Below are 21632 nucleotides of genomic sequence, written 5' to 3'. Positions count from 1 at the left end.
AATCCATACAATTGTGTATATATCTTTATACAATGTTTAATGAAATTCATGAGAGATTCCAAGTTGTATGATTGAAAGCTATTAAAAAATATAATATTTGTTTCTATTTAATGATGATAGCAGAGCCCTTTTGTACTATAAGTAACCAACTAATAACATTAGTGAATTTACAAATTACAAGTCGTAATTGTAGAATTCTATTGCAGACGTGTAGTTTTTACAATTATAGGAATTACAACTTCTATATGTATTTTACAAGTGTTCATAGTAGAATGATTATTATATGTTATAATTTAAGTAAGTATAAAATAAAATATAGAACAAAGTTCCGGTGAAAATTAAAATATAGTATGCATACAGTCCCAAATCAATTTTCTCGATTAGCTACAGCTTCATTAAAACAAAATTTATTATATATTGCCGATTCATTTCTTTATAAGGAAAAGAGGATCTTTGGTTGTATCACAATTCTAAGGATGCCTTGCATGTACATAAGTATTTATAATATCTGTAATATAATATAATAGTTACAAGTTACAAATTACATTATATTACAGTTAACAGTAATATCTATACATCGACAAGTACAAGTAATTTCTGTTTATGATTTAATCACGGCCGTAATTCACTTTACAAATACTGTTCCATTCAAAGAAAAACATTTGCAGATTATCATTTTATGCAATTTGTTTCGATAAAAGATTAATTTGTAAGTCAAATGAATTGCAGTTTCTGACGCTCTTTAAGTTAGCCAGACCAGATAAAATTGTGAAACAAATTGCAACACTCCCGTAGATAAAATTTTTTGGGTACGTCTTTTTCGATGTGTATCGCATCATTTTCTTGTTTTGAACATAGAACCGCGGTTAACGGTGTCATGCCACGAAAAGTACAATTATAGCACGAGACTTATGGCGATCGAGGCATCTTTCGATTAAACACAAACTTATCGTTAGGGGCAACATGTCCGTACACAACGACCTTGCCGTAATGATACAGCATTGCAGCTGTTCATTCTTCGATAGGAAACTTTTTTTAAACATCGAAAATTAACGTGTAACTTTGGAACAAACGCCTCGATCGCGTGCACTATGATGCAACTTTAAACTTGGATTCCTTTCGTATCCATCAATTTAATTGCGCCTTAAGTTCTATCGCTACGATGTTAGCTACAAGTTACAACATTGTAGCCGTCACGATTTTCAGATACATATGTACTTATACGTGTATATGTGTATACTTATAGAACAAATCACAAGCTACTTATCCATTATTTCGACCAAACAACTTTAATATTTGCACTATAACAAATATCGAACAAAGGTATCCTACCTTAACGAATTTATTCTAACGTGTTTTATTGAGGGAAATAAATTTTTCTTTCAATAAATCGCAGTAATTCCTTTCACATCTCTAAAATCTTGCAAAATCGTGGTATACCGTGAATTACATTTTCGTAAGATGATCAAGAAGATTGACGTAAGTTTCTGATAAATTAATCAAAAGTATACGTTCTCTACTGAATTGAGTAATTACGTAAAAAGATCTAAAAACATGCATCCAGTGGCACGATCACGGGAAGAAGTATACTGGCTTGTAACATTTTTCGTCTGTCTCGACTGTATATTAAATATACTTTTATAACATTAATTTTTTATTATGCACCAGCTTTCATGCTGACTCGAATAAGCAGGAAATCTTAACAGTAGCATGACTTGCATCTGTGCTTGATAACGACTGACTTATAAAGCTTATAAAGTTATCGAACTGTTTGACTTTTGCGTATTTATTCCGGCTTTGGATTGAAACCAAAATAGATATATTTGAAGTGTTTGACTTGTTTAACTCGGTTAATTAAACTGAGTTAACATAGTTTGCATACGTCATATGATCGTTACTTCAGTTTCATCTTATCAGTGTAAATGTTTCAGTTTATTGACTTTAATTATTAATTTCTCCTTATCAGCGTTTATATTTCGCATGAATTTTTCTTTGTTAATCTATTAATCTTGATAATCAGTGAAATGAGTTTTTCTTCGATGCTCGACAATCATTGATCAAAAAGAATCTTATTCGTTCGTTATTCTTACAGATTAGTGCATTTTATAATTGAAAATGGATTCTCGTCGATTTTTTAGTTTTTACCTAATTAATACGCAATAGAAAGAATAGTGATTAACGACGATTTAATTTGAACGCTGACTCACGTCTTCTTATGATCTCATATTATATATATATATATATATATATATACACATATGTATGTATGCAGTACAAAGGCGAAAAGGTCAGACTACGAATGAAAGTGATTACGCGGCGAGTATGCACTGGTTCTTACACGAATCTGACTAGAAAAAGGAGAATGAATTTTACCATTTCTGTACATTTGCCACGATTATGTAAGAATTCTATCGCGTTTCTATTAAGTTCCATTTCATTGAGCGTGTGAAATGCAATAAATTTTTGAATATTTTCTACTAGCTTCTCTGAAATAACCGGCATTTTCCGACGCGGCTGATTATTCACGTACAATTATCATAATTTTTCACTGCAATGTAAAGTACAAGATACATAGATATCGCGTCTAGATACCATTTAATATATAGATAAAGGAAGCGAGTTTCCTCCTGTTACATGTAATATGGTAAATATGAAATACGGATAAATATGGAAAAAGGATAAGGAAATTTTATGTAGTTATATGAGACATAAGATAAGATGTTGAGATAAAATCTATGACAAAGAATGATTAATTTCTTATCAAGTTTTTGTTTTACCGAGTAGAACTGTAAAATTTCGAGTAATTTTACTGAATCGCGAAAAATTAATGATAAAGAACGCGTATAATATATTCGAGTTCGCGTTCGTCCTGCTGGATGATTATTTGATGATTATATGAAATGAAAATGATAATTAAACAAAGGATAGAACATAATGGAATGAAAGTGTAAACTTTTACTGCTGACCTTTTATACAATCATTTTATTAAGTGTCACAATTGATATTATCGACAACTCATATCTCGAATCTACATATAATTATCCAATATTTGTCTGCCGGAATACACTACATTAGTTCACTGCTTTACTGGCACTTCTGAGATATTGTTTTAATTGCTAATTTAAACGCTAATCGCCTCTGTGTTACGTGAACTTTAAAAAAATACTCAATTTTTGACTCCTTATAGCAAGAGTTGAGCAAATCTATTTAAAAATATAGCGCTAATAATTAAGACAAGATTTTTATAATTATTGTTTTATAAATAAAACAATTAAATTATAATAATTATATTATATTAATCTGTATTATAAATTATATTAATTTTTATAAATAATATAATTAAATTTTATAATAAGATGTTTTTATAATTAATTAACGTAATACATAAGAATACACTATTTAACATCGTCAACAACTATAACATAATCCGGAAGCAATGTATTTGGCAGTATTAGGATTAAAACGAAATTCAGAAGGGAGAAAGATAATTTGCTCATCCCTGCTTCAAAAACTAGATGTAAAAATTGAGCCGTGAGAACGAGATCATCTCTTCATTTTCTTTCTATCAAAGATTGATTATTTTCGCGGATATATAATTATCCAATAATCTTCGTCTACTTAACTACGTAACTGGCAAGCGTCTGCAAAAAGGTAATTGCAAAATATACGATTGTATCTCTAAAGAAGCTAGGGTGGCTGTTTGTCAAAGCTTCCGCGTTATCAAATATTCTTTATGTATAAAACGTGAGAAAATATTTTATCGAAACATTTATTTTTAGATTAGATACTTTTAAATATCATCTGATTTAAGAAATGATCTTAGAACCGAAGCTAAATACACGATGAAAAAGACCATTGAAATTTGTTTTAAATTGAATTCGATGTGTTAATTACAATATTATTCCATTCTTTCTTGGTCCATTTCATTTTCATTATGGCGAAAGCTTGGCCACCCTACTACACTAATTTAGCAATGGTAGCACGCAGTTACACACGGTTTTCCGCCTGTAAGTACTACTCTTCTTAGTTACGTGATCGTCGTACATTTTTCTGTGACTGTGTCCATTATCAGACATCCGCTTTTTTTTGGAATATCTAGCACGTGTGCGATGTATACGATACATATGGAAGCAGAGGCTATAATCCTCTACATTTACATGACTTCTTCTCTAAAAACTCTTATCTAAAGTTTCCTAAAAGCTACTCAGACTTTAGTTAACATTTACTTTTCTTTAATCGTATATCTGTTTAAAAGAATAACATTATGATCGTTTGTAACGGTAGCTACAGCCTCTACATTATTCATTATACTTAATACTGTATCTTGAATAAACTAGACTCATCATCTTTCGTCACATACAGCCATTGATATTGTATACTAATCTCTTACATTTACGCAGTTACTCTAATTTGACACAGAATTTCGTATACAGTCTTAACGTTACTTAATGATGATGTTCATGTATTGTGCTAAAAATATGCCTCGAACTACAAAATTTTCTACTTTTATTCCCTAAAGAAATGCTTCCTTTTCCGGTTCTTTTCTTTTTTTCGCCTTTGGTCATTTTTTAATCATTTCGTAGATATAAATACTTTATCAAATATCGTTAAACAGCTCCTTTTATATGAACAAAATAACACGTTCATCATCATTCAAATCCATTTACATTATTCGTAAGAATAAAATAAAATCGTTCCTTCGGTGACACAACAATCATGAAATAAATATCAAATAATTTCAACGCCCAACCCTTTGTACCTTTTGTCTCTTGAAAATATACTAAGTACATGTTGCTTAAAAATATCACATACAATATACAGAGTACCCGTTCAAGGTTTCAAAAAATATTGTAAATTCCTTATTCGTATTTAAATATTAAAAAAAAATTATATTTCGTCAAATTTAGACCAAATTTTGAGCGTACGGAAATAAGTAGTCACGTTACTATTATTATTTTGTTTTATATCTACAATATCCAATACATATGTACTTAAACCCATCGAATATGACTGAATTTTCTAATATACCACCGATTTATAAAAAATCACAGTTATCTTACATTTACTAAATTTTCTTTACTAGTTAATTTTTTACGCAAAATTATGAGAGATACACTTTAATCTTAATTTTAAAGTTTAATATTTCATTGTGCTCATTACCGATGGGTTAATTTGTATTATATTGAAAATTATTTGAATAATACTGCTCTTCGACTGAATAATGTTCGATATTACGTCGTTAACGATGGGCATGTAAAATAAAATTTTACTTTACGTATAATTTTTTAATGATCGCATTGTCATAAAATCGTTTTTAAGAAATGGTAGCAAGGGTGGTCTATAACTTCTACCCTTAAATATGCAGAAGAAAATGTATACAAGTTAAATATTGATAAACGGTAAAAAATACGAATTTCTTATTTTAACTAGAAAGTTTAAAACCTATCGTTATTATCACTTGTACTATATATGAGTCAATAAATAATAATCACTAAATTCATCAACAACAATGGAAGTATATCAAGTTTGATAACATCAATAAGTTAAAAAATTAAGAAAAATATATATTTGTTTCTATTTTATAATATGTAAAGAAGACCTAGTTACGCCATAAGAACAAACAACTAAGTGCTTGTCAATAACAATAAGTATCTAATACTATGTTCAAACGACTCAATTAAAGTATACAAAAGTTCCGTTGCTCCTTGCGTTTTAGCACCATTAATATTCAAAATTAAAGCTCATGTTTCTCATTACAATAGCTAATACACATGGATACGATAATATCGTAAAGTATTTTATTTTTCTAAAACCATTCTTCGTATTGGCTACCCATGGTTCATCTCATTAAATCTGCTGCTCTTTGTCTATCTCGATGTACTTCTCGAGGATGCATTCTTTTACGATGTGAGAAACAATTTCCAGAACTCGCGAAAGCTTTCGGACAATATGGACATTGATAAGGCCTTGCACCTGTATGTTGATTTATGTGAAACTTTAAATCTTGATTTCTTTTAAAAGTTTTATCACAAAGAGGGCACGCGTGCGGCCTCAAATCCGAGTGCGTTATACTATGAGCTCGTAATGTAGAATTTGTTGGATAAACTCTCCCACATACATTGCATGGAAATTGTATTCCACCATGGTACTCCTTGTGTCTGAATAAATTTGACTGTGTTTTAAAGCTGTAATGTGATGAGCACTTTTATTAATAGTCACTTTATTGGATACTCAATCAAATTTAACTGAGGTACTCACATTCTACCACATATGTCACAACCATATTTTCCTTTAGGCCGATGAGTTTCCAAATGTACTTTTAGATTTCCTTTAGTAGAGATCTTTTTACTACAAATTGGACAGATAAAATTGCTTGATGAATTATTATCGGTATTCATATGAAGTACACCATTAGTAGAATAAACTTGTTGGGATCTTAAAATAGGCTTCCCATCAAGTCGTTTATCTTTAGGCAAATGAGACCATAAATGATTTTGTAAACCAATTTGAGATATAAAGGATCGAGCACATATTGTACATTCATGAGGTTTAGTTGATACATTAGAAATAAGTTCTTCAGTATCTTCTTGTAATTTATCATTGCTCTCTTCTTTTGTTTCCTTTTTTATTTCATCAACTCTGTAGGAGATAAATGCAATTGAGTAAATATATAATCATACATATTAAGAAGATACTATACCATGCTTTGTTATGGTAATATAAATATTCTTACTTATTTGTTAATGGTAATGGTTCTGGGGAGTTTGTTTTTGTTATTATTTCTTCTGTATCAGATGCTTCTGAAGTTTCTGATGCTGAATTCTCCATACCATACTGTAAAAATAACATTGGGTCTACCTTGACTTCCATTTCTTCCATACTTGGAGTATGACATTTATGTTCTTGTGACATTAATTCTGATGGTCCCAGTGGTTCGCCTTCAGCCAAAATTTCTATTGCCCCCTAGAAGATGATGAATGTTAAATAAATATCTACAAAATAAATTAAAACATATAATGGTTGTAATATACTTTTGTTAATATTGTATGTAATAATCCCCGGTCTTCTATCCTCCTTGTGTTTTGCACATCTTTAACACTTTCTCTTTCTACATCCTGTATATTTGTATCATCACTATTACTATATAACTGAGATTTTAACTTCTCCTGCGTTCTATATGCCATCATAGCAAAGCGATGAATACTTTCTAATCTTTTAATGCACGTAACACATACCATTTTTGATAATTTATCTTCAGAGGACACCTACAACACAACAAAATTACAGTATTGATAATAAACTGATATAAGAATAAAATGTACAAAAAATATGATATAGAAAAATAGTGATTAGAAATTAATGAAAGTATTAGAAATTATTGAAATGATAAGAAAAATCAACAGTTTTAATATTTCATTATTTATTGAAAAAATTTTTTTAAACATTGAAAATGCAAGAAAATTTTTAATAAAAAATAGATTCTAAATTATTTGTAAAATTAATAAATTTTATTTACTTTATTATAAAACAAATGATGTGTGTGTTTTCTGCCAGTTTTTTTTTTTATATGAAAAATAACCTGAATTTTATCTTAATAATTAATTTTGTTTATTTTAATCGTAAAAATGTTTTTTAATATTCAAATCTTATTAAATATTTCATTTACAATTTTTCTTTATCGGAAAATTACGCATTATTTATGAATTATTATATGGATAGAATTATATTTATAGATGCGCTAGTTATATAGTGCATATAGCATACTTATCGTAATCAATAAAATGCTAATTTTTAACACTTCTGTATTCCCATCAAAATGGATTCTTCCATTTTCCTAATTATGGATATTCGATTATTCCGAATGCAATGTATACACATCAGAATTATAATTACGTTAATTTTCACATTAATTTACATAAATACATAAAATATATCGTTTTGTTTAAAATTAATTTTTTAATACAGATGACTTTACAATACGATTTTTCATTAATCAATCGAATTAAATTGTAAACAATAATGAAATAATAATTTCTACGTGAGTTAATTAGTTTACATGCATTATTTTTAATGTCTTGTTTGCCCAAAAAGATGTATTTCGAATTTGCATCGATGCTGTGGCATTTTACAAAATTTCGAAGTTCTGTAACAGTTCTCAAATTTTTCGAGATAAATATACATGTATCTCTTGACATGTACAGAAAACAGGATATAGGCAGGATTGAGCGCGAAACATCCGGCAACGGGGTACCAAGTGGAGTTTTCGAAAAAAAATCCGCACACATGTTAGGCCTACACACGAAACTGTATGTATATACATGTAGGCGCGCATACAGCGGCGATCGCGCTGATTTACGCAGAGCGGAGGAAGACTTACCAAGATGTAGAGATATTTTCGTATTTTGGTCTGCAGGTAGTGCCGTCTACCATCCTCAGCGAAAATGTGGACCCCGTCGTTTCTTGGTATGTCACTAGCACAAATTCGGCAGTGGATCTCGTCCTCCCGATCGCGCTCGAAATCGCGACTCGCCGTACCCATTTCAAAAAGAAAGAAAAAAAAATATGACAAGATATCACCACGCTAAAGAAATATTTTTTTTTCTCACTAATTTATATGTACAAGCACGATTTAAAAATGATTTATGTTAAATGATTCACGCGGCCCCGTTTCACAATGTTAAATTCATTGCTTATTGCTTATTTTCCCTCCCTTTCGTTATCTTAGCACCGTGATGAAAAAACGTCGGAAACGTCCGATATAAAACTTTCAGCAATGCATCTTTACGACGTGCCAGCGTGTCTGAGAGGGTTGATTATTCTAACGATTTTTTTTACTTATGAGTCTCCCGGATTGGGTGAGATTACTCCAGCACAACGTTGACGCTTTAAAAACGACGTCGGCGCCGGGCGTCGGCGTCTCTCCCGAAACGAGTGCTCAATACAAAATATATAATAGCATTCGTCGATTTGAAAAACATATGTATATAACCAATTGTTTTATTTATGGATTCCGGTCGTATTAAACGATATTTGCTATTATGATATTATAATGTATTTTATTATCATTGGATAGTTATTTAAGCAGGAATTAAAGATTTCACGTGGATCCATGAATTCGTATTTCTAAAATACTACCCTTTGCTAGAAATAAAGAATAAAATGTATCAACGCGGTACTCTTAATTGGTCCGCCATCTTCTTTGACTCATTCGTTCGTATTTTTTATTTTCTTCGTCAATGATTCATTGGAGTTGTTTTATACTCTCCGCCTTTATAGAATCGTGAATTTATCTCACTAGAAATAGATCTCGATCGATATATTTCTTAGAAGTTGCGCCACATCGACAAATTTAATGACTATTTTTCCAAACTTTCCCGCCATTTTTCTGAGCATGTATTACTACGCCTCATGGTAGAAGGGATGAATGTAGATGTTTTTGTCGCAGTGAAAAATAGTTCCAGGTACTTGCGAACGAACAGCCTCCCCCTTGATATGCTACGTCCCCATTTAAAAAAATCAATACTTAATAATTAGCAATTAATACACTTTCCAAGTATATACGACTGCTATCTTGTTTTCCGCAGTTTTTAATGTACGTATGTGCTTTCTCCTTTTTTAATGCGTATGTGTTTTCTTCTTATTTATATCATTAACATTTAAATTATATAGCTTTATACGAAATTTCTGCAAAAGATTATATATTTTTTTACTATGTTTCACTATACATAAAGAAAACATTATTTTTGATTAACATAGCAAAGTGTGATCCCTTAATTTTAGGAAAATTATGCTCTTTAGGTTAATAGATAAACGAATGTTTCGAACATAAGTTATTTTTATGAATTTATATCATTTGTCTCAGTAACAAAAATTAAATTTTGCTTCATACAAAAAATACAAGTAATTAACCAATTAACTTATAACTTTTATTGAATAAAAAATACAATTAAGGGCATTAATTAAATATAAACGGAATTACCTTATGCACGCATTATGCCATCATTGCTTAATAAACATATCTTTTAATATAATTTGTGTTGTAATGTTTAACAGAAATATACATACATCAAAAATGAAATATATTTAATGAAACATATTATTGTTGTTGTAACATAGTAATTTGTTAATGTATTAAACATATATTTATTAAATAAATATGAACTATTAATAAAAATTACGAAATTGGTTAATTTATAAATATTTGTTGTTTATTCTTATTTTTTCTTAAACATTTTTGTAAAGTGTTAGGAAATTAGTACTAACTTAACATTTTGCCTTATTTTGAATTGGCAAAAATAATTTAAATTCTGCTGGTAATTCATCTTCAGAATATAATCTATCAGAAAAGTATACCCTTCGTATTCTACAGTTTGCATGGATTTGAACTCTTAATGTTTCCACATAATTTGTTCCATATGCACGTCTAGTAAAATCAGCTAAATTAAACTGAATCTGATTCCATCCATCATCCAGTCTCATTGGCATTGTACAAATAAATGGTTTTACTCTAGTTGTAGATTGATAATTACTAGCACGAAATCTACGGCGTACATTCTTGTCATCAATAACCTAAAGTCAAATATTTATGATCATTTTGTATATTGTATTCTGTTACACACAATTAGTTAAATATTTTCTTACCTGGACTTCAAAAGTGAAATATTTCTTTAGATTCTTAATTATCATCACTAGAAATGGTAATTTTATACCTAAAGTTTTTCTGGGATCTGCTGGACAAGTTATATATGTAGTACTAACATTGCTGCCCAATATTTCCAATACTAAACTTTGTATATCATTATCTGTAATTCGTTTTATATGTCCGTTTCTTACTTTTTTATCCCAAATTTGTAATGGTTTGCTACCAATACTATACAATATTGATAAAAATCCACTTTGAAATGTATTTTTAAACATATTCACTTGCTTATATTTGTCTTTGTTAATTTAAGAAATAGTTCTTTCTGTCGTGTTTCTTGTTTACAGAATGCGTCCAGAGATCTCAAAGAATTTTATGCTTTCGTTTTTATCTGTAACTTAACCTTTCATTTTATGACTTGAGGTTCACTAAAAAGTTACATGTTTTTAATAGATTTATTGTTGAAAGGTGATTTCCACATAACACTTAACATTATTCAATCAACAAAAGCATTTCTAGTTTAAATCGACATCTTCTTTGAGAAATTTGATTTGCTAAATAACTTTAGCGATAAACATAACCTATATCGTTTGTGTTTGATCAATGTTGCCGTTAAATTTACAGCTACATCGAAAATCGATCGATTATCTCGAATTTATCGATTTCAGTTGTTCGATATTGGCAATTTAAATTTAAAATATAGACGATTTGCGATTGTATTTTTTAGAATTAAATTTCAGATGTATAAAACAAAAATATAATGCATTTCAAAGTTTTCACAGTCGTTTATTGATGTCAAATACAAACCGATAAAGTTTAAATAAGCAATAGATATCTACGTATTAGATGACCATTCTTTAAAAGAGAGAACGATTTTTCGCCATAAAAAACTTTATCAGTGTAAAATCTTTACTGCCATTATTTATTTCTTAGTCTTTTTCCCGTTCGATCATGCTTTTTCTTTGCTCGATATTACTGAAAATTACATTTTATAACTGCATTCTCTTAAGGAATAAATAAGAAAAAACAAAGTAACTGATTTATTTTAAGCGCAACTTTCATTTTCTATACCACAACATTAAAAACAATAAATCGCATAGTATGATCTTTTTTTTCCATCATTAGGAAAGCATTCTTTTAACATAAACTATACAGCATTATCAGATTAAATTAACGAGTCGTTTAAACATTTTTTTAATAGAAATTTTTGGATAATTCACTCGCATTTTGAACTACTTTCATTGAAATTATTTCTTTAACTATCGGTACACAATTCACATAAACTTAATGTTTTAATTATACGAACATAAAATCGCTTTAATTGTTGAAAATACTAAATTGAAATTTTTGTGCATTTATTTATCAATAAGTTGAAACACAAAACGAAGTACGTATGTTTTTACGACATAATAATTTACAGTTTAATAATAGTCAGGTATATAAATTTCCGTGCCAATAGTACAACTGTCCGATAGTTACAGATTTAAAAGGAAAGAGTTACTTGTAAAATAAGTATTTATGGTCTGCCCAACGAGATGAGAGAGTAGACACGAATAAAATGTGATTGCTGTGACTGGAATCACCACGTTTATGTTTATTCTCTTGTCTCGTTGAGCAGACTATTGATCGTCACCTTTTATTCTAATGCATCCACGTTTTCTCGGAATCACATTAATCGTTGTGTTCCATCGAGATACTTCCATTTCATACATCTTAGTAATTAATACTTTATTCACTTATTATTACGACTAACTATTGTATTACAGTTTACGCGGATAAAATAGGTCCTGCAACAGGGGTACATTTTCGTAGGATTCATGTTTCTCTTTTTCTTTCATTTTCTTACTTTTTTTACTGAAAAAACTATGCGAAAGAGGTTCACCACGACTCTTTTTCATTGTTTCTTTTATTTGGAACACTGAATCCCACGTGAAGAAGGAAGGCTCACCTATGAAGCGATATCTCAGAAAAAGGAACATTCATTAACTCGTCCTCGAGTGAGCTATAAATTATTCGGAAGGTTTCGCGTTATGAATGGTTATCTGAAAGAATAAAGTATTATAAATGATATAAGTAATCCTTCTTTCCTCTCATCTCCATGATACAGAGCGTATTACATATGGTGGAAAAGTAATCAGTTGCTTTACTGAAATTTTACGTTTATTTATTTATGTTCTTTTTCCTTCTTTTTTGTTTAAGGGTTCATTAATATTTAAGAAATCTGTAAAATGGTGGGGTGAGAATAATGAATATAAGATAAGTCTTCACAAGAGAATCATATAATAGTATTATTTTCTTTTGTTCTTATATAGATAGAACAAACTCTATTTCTTGACATTATCTTCATTCATTATTGGATATTCTTTATATCATGACCAATTTAGTATCGTTATAAACTTCTGGCAATAAGACAAAATTCGACGACATTGTTCGTTTAGCATAGTCTTCGGAATATTTAATACAATTAAATCAAACATATTTTATTAATAACCATGACTCAACAAGACAAATTTTGAATTATTACCATCTTATCTATAATTTCCAATACATCCAGATTATCTTCTATTTTCGTTTTAGATAACGGATGTATGAAAATTTGAATGTCCTTTACTTCTCAATATCTTGTAAAACATGAATATAACCCCAGAGTGCTTCTAGGCCCCATAGAAAAGCAAATTGGGGCAATAATATGAATATATCACATTACCTTTCTTCAATTTTACAAATTCGAAAACAGAAACTCGGAGAACAATCGAGTACGTTTAAAGAGTCCCCAACCAATTGTCAAACCTGTATCATCTTTGTATTATTTACCTGTGTGCAATCTTGTAAATCAGTATAGTTAAATTGATTTAATAAAGCATCCTTAAGCATTTAGTGAATATTACGATCATAAAAAACTGTTTTCTCAGTTGGAGACACTTAATACACATAATTCTTTTCAATTTCTTGCCGAATCTCATTTTGGAAAATGCGCTTCTTTTGTATTGATTGTTATATAATTTCAAAATTAATCATTATTAAGAATTTCGCTTTGTTCAACAAAACAACGAAAATTCTTTATACGAAATAAGACTAGTCTATTAAAGTTGCTTTATATCTATATAAATGAATCTAAATGAAGATCATGAAATTGTTTCACTGATTTGTACGCGTTCATAATAGGTAATAAGACATAAAAGACATTTTACTCGCGAGAATGAGAAAGCCAAGGATTAAATAAAGAAATTAGGAGATGGCCGCATTTCATCTCAGATTTCAATATTTTTCGCTTAACGTTTCTATAATGCTTTTATGATCATAAACCACGACTCTCTGGAAAATGACCATTTCATTTACGATGTTTAAACAGTTTATGTTTACTGATTGTGACCCTATCAATGAAATTGTTATAATAAATATAATAGAATCAATAATCACTGTTAAGATCACAATCTTGATCAAGCACCAATAACACCTCTTACTTCAAGACGTTATTACATGTTTAAGCGTAAAAAATACGATTTAAATTATATATATTCATTTACGCAATCGTAGATACAAATTCTTCGTACCATATTTATAATCGTTGCAGAAATCCATGAAAGGCTGCTGCAAACGATCAGTTGCCGTGAAAGAAAAGAAGAAAAAGGAGAAGAAAGAAGACTGTATTATTTATTGGTGCTTGAGCAATTTTTTTGATGCGATTAAGGCACTGCAAAAGATTTATCCTTCATAAAAAGCTACTGATCTTCAAAACCCGCGATCCGTTAAGTTAAAGAAGCAATGGCGTTATGTATGAAGATCGAGAGTCATCGGTGATTCAATATCGAAGTTACCGTGCAATAAGGCCCAGAGAGATAGATCGAGAAGACTCATTCTCCCTCCGATTAGTTCATTCAACAACTGTAATATATGTAAATACATTAATAAAAATGGAACACATGATTAATACTATATAAAAAATAATTTTTTTAAAGGAAAATATATACATAAAAACAACATACATACTAATAGGAATAAAAAATTCATGATATATAATAAAAAATATTAGAAACACACAATAATGGGAACAATGACTCCTACGTTTGTCTATTTAACAAATTAAAAAGAATTCAATCAAATCGTTATGAAAAATTTTATCATAGTGCTTCAGAAGATTTAACATTAAGGTTTAATATTAATGTTTACTATTAATACTAAACCTACAATGAAATCACATGTCTTTTAAGTTTTGTTTTCAGATATATATTGTTCTCATGAATTACTTTTTGAAATGTCCTTAAATTAATTTTCCTTTGCAATGCCTTAAAAGGGCAATGTAAATTAAGCTTATATGTAAATCTTAAATACTATATAACTACTTATCAATAGCTCCATCCATTATATTGTTTTTAACTTGAATACTAATATGTATTCCATCCCCAGACGCACCTTTTTCTTTTTTTGTTTGTGAGTTGGATGCATTATCAAGACCCAGCTTGCTTAAAGTACATAGAGCTTTTAATGCTGCTTGATTACGGCTCGCAGTTCTTGTTGGCCCATTGCCATGACAAACTTGTGGTGGATCTGTACTTAATGTTACAAGTGACAGATATTCTTTGTTTACTGCGCCCTGAAAATAAAATTAATTATTAATTTGTTATTCCATATTATATACAACTATATGTATTATTCGCTAATATATATTTTAAATTATAGATGAAAATAGCTATATATACCTTTGGAAAATCATTAAATTCCACACTGAAATTAAATAATTGAGACAGATATTTCAATTGATCTTTGGGAGAAACAGTGGGTGGGTTCTGTTGCTGTTGTCCTCGTAGTTCTTCAGCAACAATTTGTACGCTAGGTCCGCTGCCTAATTTAGATTCCTGACCTCCGTCTACTAATAAAAGTCCAGGTACTAACTGACGTCCAATAGTTCCTGATTAATGTAAAAATTGTTCAGGATACTTATATATACTAAATAATGTAATTTGTAACTTTTAGTATTCATAATTTGTACATAATGGATATTATAAAAATTGTTATTATATGTAATTATCTTACCTCCTACTGGTGGATGAGATTGAGTTTCATTGATCTGCTCATCTTCTAAGAAAGTAACTTTACGAGGCTTTTGTTCAACATTTTCACTTTCTCCTGTTTTAATCGATGGCTTCGTCGGTTGCGGTTGGGGCTTACTGTAACCTAACTGTGTTAAAAGAGCTTCAGCCGCAGCTCTCTTAGCTAACTTTTTATTAGGACCAATTCCTTGAGCAGAATATTGTCCCATAGTAACCTCCATAACGAATTCTTTTCGCCTCGGAGCACCCTTTTCTTCAATCAGATTATAGACAGGTTCCTTCTCTCGTTTAGCTTGTTGTATTTGATCCAATCGCGAAACTGGATTAACTTCCTCTGCAGAGTCAGAGTCAGAACGTGGTTCTTGATAAACTTTTATAAGATTTCGCGACTTCTTCTTTGTTGCCGGCGGTTTGCGCTTCACGCGTACTAAACGATTTTGAATAGTTTCAGGTAATGGAGGTAGGCGATTGAGTTCTTCTAACATGAACTCCGCTGCGTGTTTCTTCGATACCTATACGTTGAATCGCAAATATATTATATATCACATGCTTTTTAGTTTAGTACAAAGAACCCATATAAAATATGTTATGTTTTAAATACAAAAAAACTTACTTTCTTTGAAGGTCCTTCTCCTAACGTGACTTTATCTCCAACAGTACATTTCGTCCTGAATGTCCGAATATGAGGCTTACCAATTTCTGACACAACTTCAAAACTAACAGGTAAGCCACGTTTTAATGCTTTTTCGTGAACTAATGATACAGGGCTCTTCAATTCTGCAATCGGATCTTTAGCTTCACCTAATGTACCGTTTTCGCCACTGTTACAAGTATTTCCTATTTCTTCTGGTAATGGCAATTGACGCAATTGTTCTAAAGCTTTGCTTGCCGCATCGTGTCGTGCTGCTTGACCTGTCAGACCTCTACCAATAAATTCACGTTCTCCTACCTATAAATTAATATTTTGAATAAAATTTTGTATCCAGAAATACAATTGTAATGATGTGTTTATTACACTTCTACCTTCAAAGATACAAGATATAATTGAGGTTCTGCATGGAAACCACGATTATACGTAGGAAAACGTGGATTAAATATTCTAGGAAAGTGTCCTAAACCGTTTGTAACATATTGTTGTAATCCTGCTGGTGGAGCTTGTCTAAAAGTATAGACAGTGGCTTCTCCTCTTTTCATAGCTAAAGCATTTAATTCAACAGTTGGTGGTAAATTTCCTATAATGGAGAGAATAATTTAAAACTTCATAATATTTACATTTTTTAAATATATTTTTTGTAATCAGTATATATATAGTATTTACCAGGTCCGCCGAAACATTTCCCCGGGTGTCCAACTCTCATAGTCTTTGTAGGTTTTGGCGGAGGTCGTTGATACCACGTCTTTGTTAATGCTTCAGTAGCAGCACTATGCTGAGCTTTTTTTATGCTAGGACCTTCAGCAACATATTCTTCTTCGCCCAACTTCAGCGTTACCGTAAATCGTTTTTTGTGCGCTGGTCCTTGTTCATTAGTCAACCTATATTGATGCTGAATTTTATTAAAACGTGCTAACTCATTCAATAAGCACATTGGTGTTTTTTCTTTCATGTTTGCCAAAGCTGAATCAGTCACATTAACGTGATTTTGAGTAGGTGGACTTTGATCTCTGGACTCTCCACTGTTTGTTTCATTTGTAGTTGGTTTATTTGATTCTATGCTTTGCGGTTGTTGAATGTGTTGCGGAGGTGGGGGATTTCGTTGATTATTTTGCGGTGGTGGATACTGTGGTGGTGGTACATTTGGATTTTGTAGAGTCACAGAAACAGTATTTGCTTGATCCTTTAGACTGACGCTAACCATGGTGCCTAAAAGAAGTGACCCGTGTTAGTTAGCCTTCTAGTATTGAAAATAATTTATTAATGTACAAAAACACACTACAATTTATTCAATGTACCATTCGCATTATGTGCATTCATGCCCATCAACATTGGTTGCCTTGGATTTCCATGTGGTGGTCCAGGATGTTGCATGTGATGAATGTGTTGTTGATGGGGGGGCATGGACAGTATTTGTTGATGTGGATTCCGATGCGGTAACGGATGCTGAGGCTGATGTAAAGGGGCCATATTTGCCTGCTGCATAGGACGCATCGGACCACCCATTCTAATAAAACATCAAATAAAATAAATATAAAAATTGAAGTATTTAGTGTTTAGTGATCACTTCATATTTTATCATTATGAAATAAAAATATTTAAATATACATCATACTGCTGTATGAACTACAAAGAATTTTGTAATCATGATATTATATTACAAACCTGTTATGATCTCGAAGTTGGTTTTGCATTGTGTGATGTTGGTGACGTAACATCATGTACAAAAATTATGCAAAAAACCTAAAATGAATAAAGATATTGAATAAAAAATATTGTACCAAATTCATTTAAAACAAAAGAGTTTAGGGTGATACCATCTTTTATTCTGAGATGACATATTTGTAATGATATTTCTTCTGCATTGACTATTCTAATGTAAAGAATAAGTATTACTTCATCAATGTAAGTATTACACATAAACAGCATACTTTTGATTTTGTTATTTTAGGTAAACTAATATATTGCATGAAAATGACATCGTGATGTTAAAAACAATGAGTAATTTAGACGTAATAGATATTTGACAGTAACTGTACATATAAATCATATTACACATATTACGAGCTGTATTTAGAAAGATTCGTTTATAATTGATAGGCGTAACAGCGTTAATCGCAAATAAGAAATTTCTGTTCTAATGAACTAGTCAATAGACAATGGGCTTGGCCCGGCTATTTGGCAGCGGAATTATGCGGTTGAATTTTCTTACCAAAGTTTATTCTATTTCACGAAAATTTTCAGATTATTCAACAGCGAAATTTCCGGCGAAACAGATCTGCCACTTAAGGGAACACTGCCAGGCCCTTTATGCGGCTATTGGCAAACAGTAAAGAAAAATCGTCTGTAGACTAAAATGCGGCCATTTTGATGTGAGCCTCTCGGTCACCGTCTCTCATCCCTTCCAATCATCCTACTTGCCGATTTTTTTAAAAGTCTCCAATATCGATTATACTTATCGATACTTCTCATTTCTTTAAATCATCAGTTATTAACAATAATTTTTCCATATTATTTACAAGAGTATTTTATAAACTGAGTATTTCGTTTAAATATATTATTTAGTTACTAATATTCTTTAATATCAATAAAATATATTATGTGTAACGTTGTATTATAAATTCAAATTTTGAAACTGAAGTAACGGATGTAATCGACATTTACTTTGTTATTATTGATTGAAATTTTATTAATGCTGTTGATAAACACGTGTACATATATTTATACCTAATTAAAATTTCAAGAAGAAATACCAAAGGTTTGATAATAAAGTCAGTTTCATATGTTAGTTAATTTTATGGGAAATAAATGTTTGATGTACAAATATTAATATTACAATTTTATATATACTTTCTGTTATAAATATAATCAAGCCAACAATAGATGTTTATTAACTTTTTGTCACAACTTTATGTTACAATATTTCAATATCAATATGTTATTTATTAAATGAAGTTGTTTAACGTGAATGTATATTTATCTGCCGCTATAAACTCCCGATGACTGCGCAATAAATTTTTATTCTTAAATAATACTAAAAGAAGTTACGTAATGTCTCCATTTATAAAATAAGATTGTTTATATAGATTGTGTATATAGATGATTGACCAGTAATTGTTTACGTACAAGACACGTTGAATTGATATAAATATCATCGGTATTGTCGTCGTACATAAATTTTCAGATTTTCTACTATTATTTTTATTATAAAACTTTTATTTATATTCTGTATTTATATTAGAACAAATTTTAAAGCAAACTTGAAATAATATTATTACGAAATGTGATAAACATAACCTATATTTCATATATGTATGTATATTCCAGTGTATACTAATCGTCTTTTTATTATTCAAATACTTGATCGTAAATTTTATGTGTAAATGAATAATTTACGTAATTAACTTGAAACATTAGATGAAAATAACACACCATATAAAATGTTTTAATTATCTTTTAATTTATTTTTATAAGCTTATTTGCTATATTTCTCTTTTTAAATATAAACGTAAAAATGGAACAATCATCTCAATATAAGTTTTTTGATAGTAACCGTTAATATATGCTTATTTACAGTAGTATATGTACAATAACGCACATACTAATATATTAGATATAAGGATAACCAACTGAATGTATTTTGAAGGAGACAATAAGAACACATATATAATAAGGATATAATAAATTACAATTTGAATTGAACTTAGAAGTAAATTGAAGATATTTTGCTGATAAAATCATCATCTTAATTTAATGGACTGTAGGGCATAAAAAATTGTAAACACTAATATTTTTCTAGTCTTTTCCTTCAAAGTATATAATTTAGTCTTTTTTAATGTGCAAAAGTATTAAATTTATAATTTTTCATTTTTTAAAATGATTTTTACATATTTGAATTATAAAATTCACTTTCATGAAAAAAATTACAAATGAACACTTTTTTTATAAACTTATAAGATGCATTATCTTAATCAAAATAGTACAAAGTATTTTCCTACATTTTTGACATTTTTTATAACCATCTTCAATTAATTTGCTTAAATAAACATTAATACATTAAAAAATTACAATTTTTATAACAAATTTTTGTAATTGTATTACTTATCCCATCATAGTTTTTCTTATCATCTATTAATTCATTATAGAATCGCACTTTGTGTTATATTCATTCAACTTTCTTATTAATTTCTCTTTGGAGCCAATAAGCGTCTAGCATCATTGTCTTCAAGACTCAGCTAAGCTCCATTATTATAAAATAATTTATTAAACATTTAACGGTTTCAATTAATAAATACTATTTGATATACAATTTCACTACTAAATTTACAAAGAGCAGAATATAGATAGTGTCCCTATAAAAAAGTTCAGATTGATTATCTTACTTAAAAAATATTTCTTAAATATAAAAGGGCAATATACATGTCTATAATTATAATCTTTATATCAAAATGCATTCAGAGAAAATCAAAGAATAAGCCCCTTTATATTTAAATTTGTTTAATGATACAGATGATATGTTGTAATTTATTAGTATGCCCCATAAAATATTTTCCTATTTTTATGTGAATAATGACAATGAATGCAGTGCAGATGAAATTCCTTTAGTTTTAGTACACATATAATGTCCATGATTCAATTAATTGATTAATAGGTAAGATAATCTGCCTGATCATTTAATCCAGGACAATCCGCTTAATATTTGGTCAAATCACTATTACTTCTTACAGATAGCAACAAATGACTTTGACATTATTAATTATTTATATAAATCATTGCTATCACTGTATACCATTTCAACCCACTTCTACTCAATGTGAAATAACGATTAAAGTAATAACAATAAAATTTATTTTAAATATACCTGGCTTTTCTTATTAAGAATGTTGTTCTTACAGCCAGTTCAATAGTTTTTTATTTCTTAATAACATATATTTGAAACAAAATTGTCGAAGTGGATTAAAAATAAACACAATCGTTTTTACACTAATTTTCAATAGCATTAGGCACTGTCAACCCTTCATTGAAAATGTTTTAATAAATTCCCTTTTTGAGAAACTTAGAAAAATCAAAAAAGAAAGATTCGTTATGATCAAACAAGTTCTATTTTCAAAGTATTTTAATTTAGCAAATTACATAATAAAATAATATGCACCTTTTACTTACAAAATTTAAATTTTTACAACCTCTTTTTAAACAGAAGATATGTGTTAAATTTCTAATGTTGCGTATTAAACATTTTTCCAGTTTATAAAAATCAGACCCAAATGTACTTTCATACTATTAATAATAT

The 21632-nt window shown here is 29.5% G+C and overlaps 3 protein-coding genes and 1 long non-coding RNA gene across 8 annotated transcripts; 1 reads left to right on the top strand and 3 right to left on the bottom strand.

Moving 5' to 3' along the window:
- Positions 1–3780: 3780 nt before the first annotated feature.
- Positions 3781–8923, bottom strand: LOC132908519 (zinc finger protein 62 homolog). 3 transcript variants are annotated; one of them, XM_060962577.1, is made up of 6 exons: positions 8378–8923; positions 7236–7265; positions 7032–7115; positions 6734–6963; positions 6259–6639; positions 3781–6185 (listed from the first exon to the last, which is right to left on the bottom strand). In XM_060962577.1, the coding sequence occupies exons 1-6, from the start codon at positions 8537–8539 to the stop codon at positions 5840–5842; spliced, it is 1233 nt and encodes a 410-aa protein (XP_060818560.1). In that variant the 5' UTR covers positions 8540–8923; the 3' UTR covers positions 3781–5839. The 3 variants fall into 3 exon arrangements, with proteins under 3 accessions (XP_060818560.1, XP_060818558.1, XP_060818559.1); XM_060962575.1 differs by having other exon boundaries at positions 7032–7265; positions 8378–8919; XM_060962576.1 differs by lacking the exon at positions 8378–8923 and adding an exon at positions 8057–8304 and having other exon boundaries at positions 7032–7265.
- Positions 8924–9904: 981 nt separating this feature from the next.
- Positions 9905–11374, bottom strand: LOC132908538 (cilia- and flagella-associated protein 20). Its single transcript, XM_060962605.1, has 2 exons — positions 10642–11374; positions 9905–10569 (listed from the first exon to the last, which is right to left on the bottom strand). Exons 1-2 carry the CDS (start codon positions 10915–10917, stop codon positions 10264–10266), a joined length of 582 nt encoding a protein of 193 aa, XP_060818588.1. The 5' UTR covers positions 10918–11374; the 3' UTR covers positions 9905–10263.
- Positions 11375–11540: 166 nt separating this feature from the next.
- On the bottom strand, positions 11541–18752 carry LOC132908502 (double-stranded RNA-binding protein Staufen homolog 2). Of its 3 annotated transcripts, XM_060962536.1 has the most exons (10): positions 18554–18752; positions 18008–18082; positions 17641–17849; positions 17009–17551; positions 16714–16922; positions 16304–16639; positions 15674–16202; positions 15340–15548; positions 15053–15233; positions 11541–14524 (listed from the first exon to the last, which is right to left on the bottom strand). In XM_060962536.1, exons 2-10 carry the CDS (start codon positions 18061–18063, stop codon positions 14514–14516), a joined length of 2283 nt encoding a protein of 760 aa, XP_060818519.1. In that variant the 5' UTR covers positions 18064–18082; positions 18554–18752; the 3' UTR covers positions 11541–14513. The 3 variants fall into 3 exon arrangements, with proteins under 3 accessions (XP_060818519.1, XP_060818517.1, XP_060818518.1); XM_060962534.1 differs by having other exon boundaries at positions 11541–15233; XM_060962535.1 differs by lacking the exon at positions 18008–18082 and having other exon boundaries at positions 11541–15233; positions 18555–18752.
- Positions 18753–19121: 369 nt separating this feature from the next.
- On the top strand, positions 19122–20096 carry LOC132908544 (uncharacterized). The gene is made up of 2 exons (XR_009658374.1): positions 19122–19654; positions 19919–20096. It is a non-coding gene; the product is annotated as an uncharacterized LOC132908544 (long non-coding RNA).
- The last annotated feature ends 1536 nt before the right edge of the window (positions 20097–21632 follow it).

Source organism: Bombus pascuorum, chromosome 7, assembly GCF_905332965.1.
Source record: "Bombus pascuorum chromosome 7, iyBomPasc1.1, whole genome shotgun sequence".
NCBI classification, from domain to species: Eukaryota; Metazoa; Arthropoda; class Insecta; order Hymenoptera; family Apidae; genus Bombus; species Bombus pascuorum.
Note: the sequence above shows the minus strand (reverse complement) of the source record. Positions and strands in the feature narration are given on the sequence as shown.

Coding starts and splice junctions, on each gene's coding strand:
- LOC132908538 (XM_060962605.1), bottom strand. CDS start 10,917: ATGTTTAAAAATACATTTCAAAGTGGATTTTTATCAATATTGTATAGT. Junction 10,570..10,641: donor ATTTCACTTTTGAAGTCCAG/GTAAGAAAATAT, acceptor ATTTGACTTTAG/GTTATTGATGACAAGAATGT.
- LOC132908519 (XM_060962575.1), bottom strand. CDS start 8,539: ATGGGTACGGCGAGTCGCGATTTCGAGCGCGATCGGGAGGACGAGATC. Junction 7,266..8,377: donor GAAAATATCTCTACATCTTG/GTAAGTCTTCCT, acceptor GTTGTGTTGTAG/GTGTCCTCTGAAGATAAATT. Junction 6,186..6,258: donor TGTGACATATGTGGTAGAAT/GTGAGTACCTCA, acceptor ATCACATTACAG/CTTTAAAACACAGTCAAATT.
- LOC132908502 (XM_060962534.1), bottom strand. CDS start 18,063: ATGATGTTACGTCACCAACATCACACAATGCAAAACCAACTTCGAGAT. Junction 16,923..17,008: donor GAAATGTTTCGGCGGACCTG/GTAAATACTATA, acceptor TCTCCATTATAG/GAAATTTACCACCAACTGTT. Junction 15,549..15,673: donor ATCTCATCCACCAGTAGGAG/GTAAGATAATTA, acceptor TACATTAATCAG/GAACTATTGGACGTCAGTTA.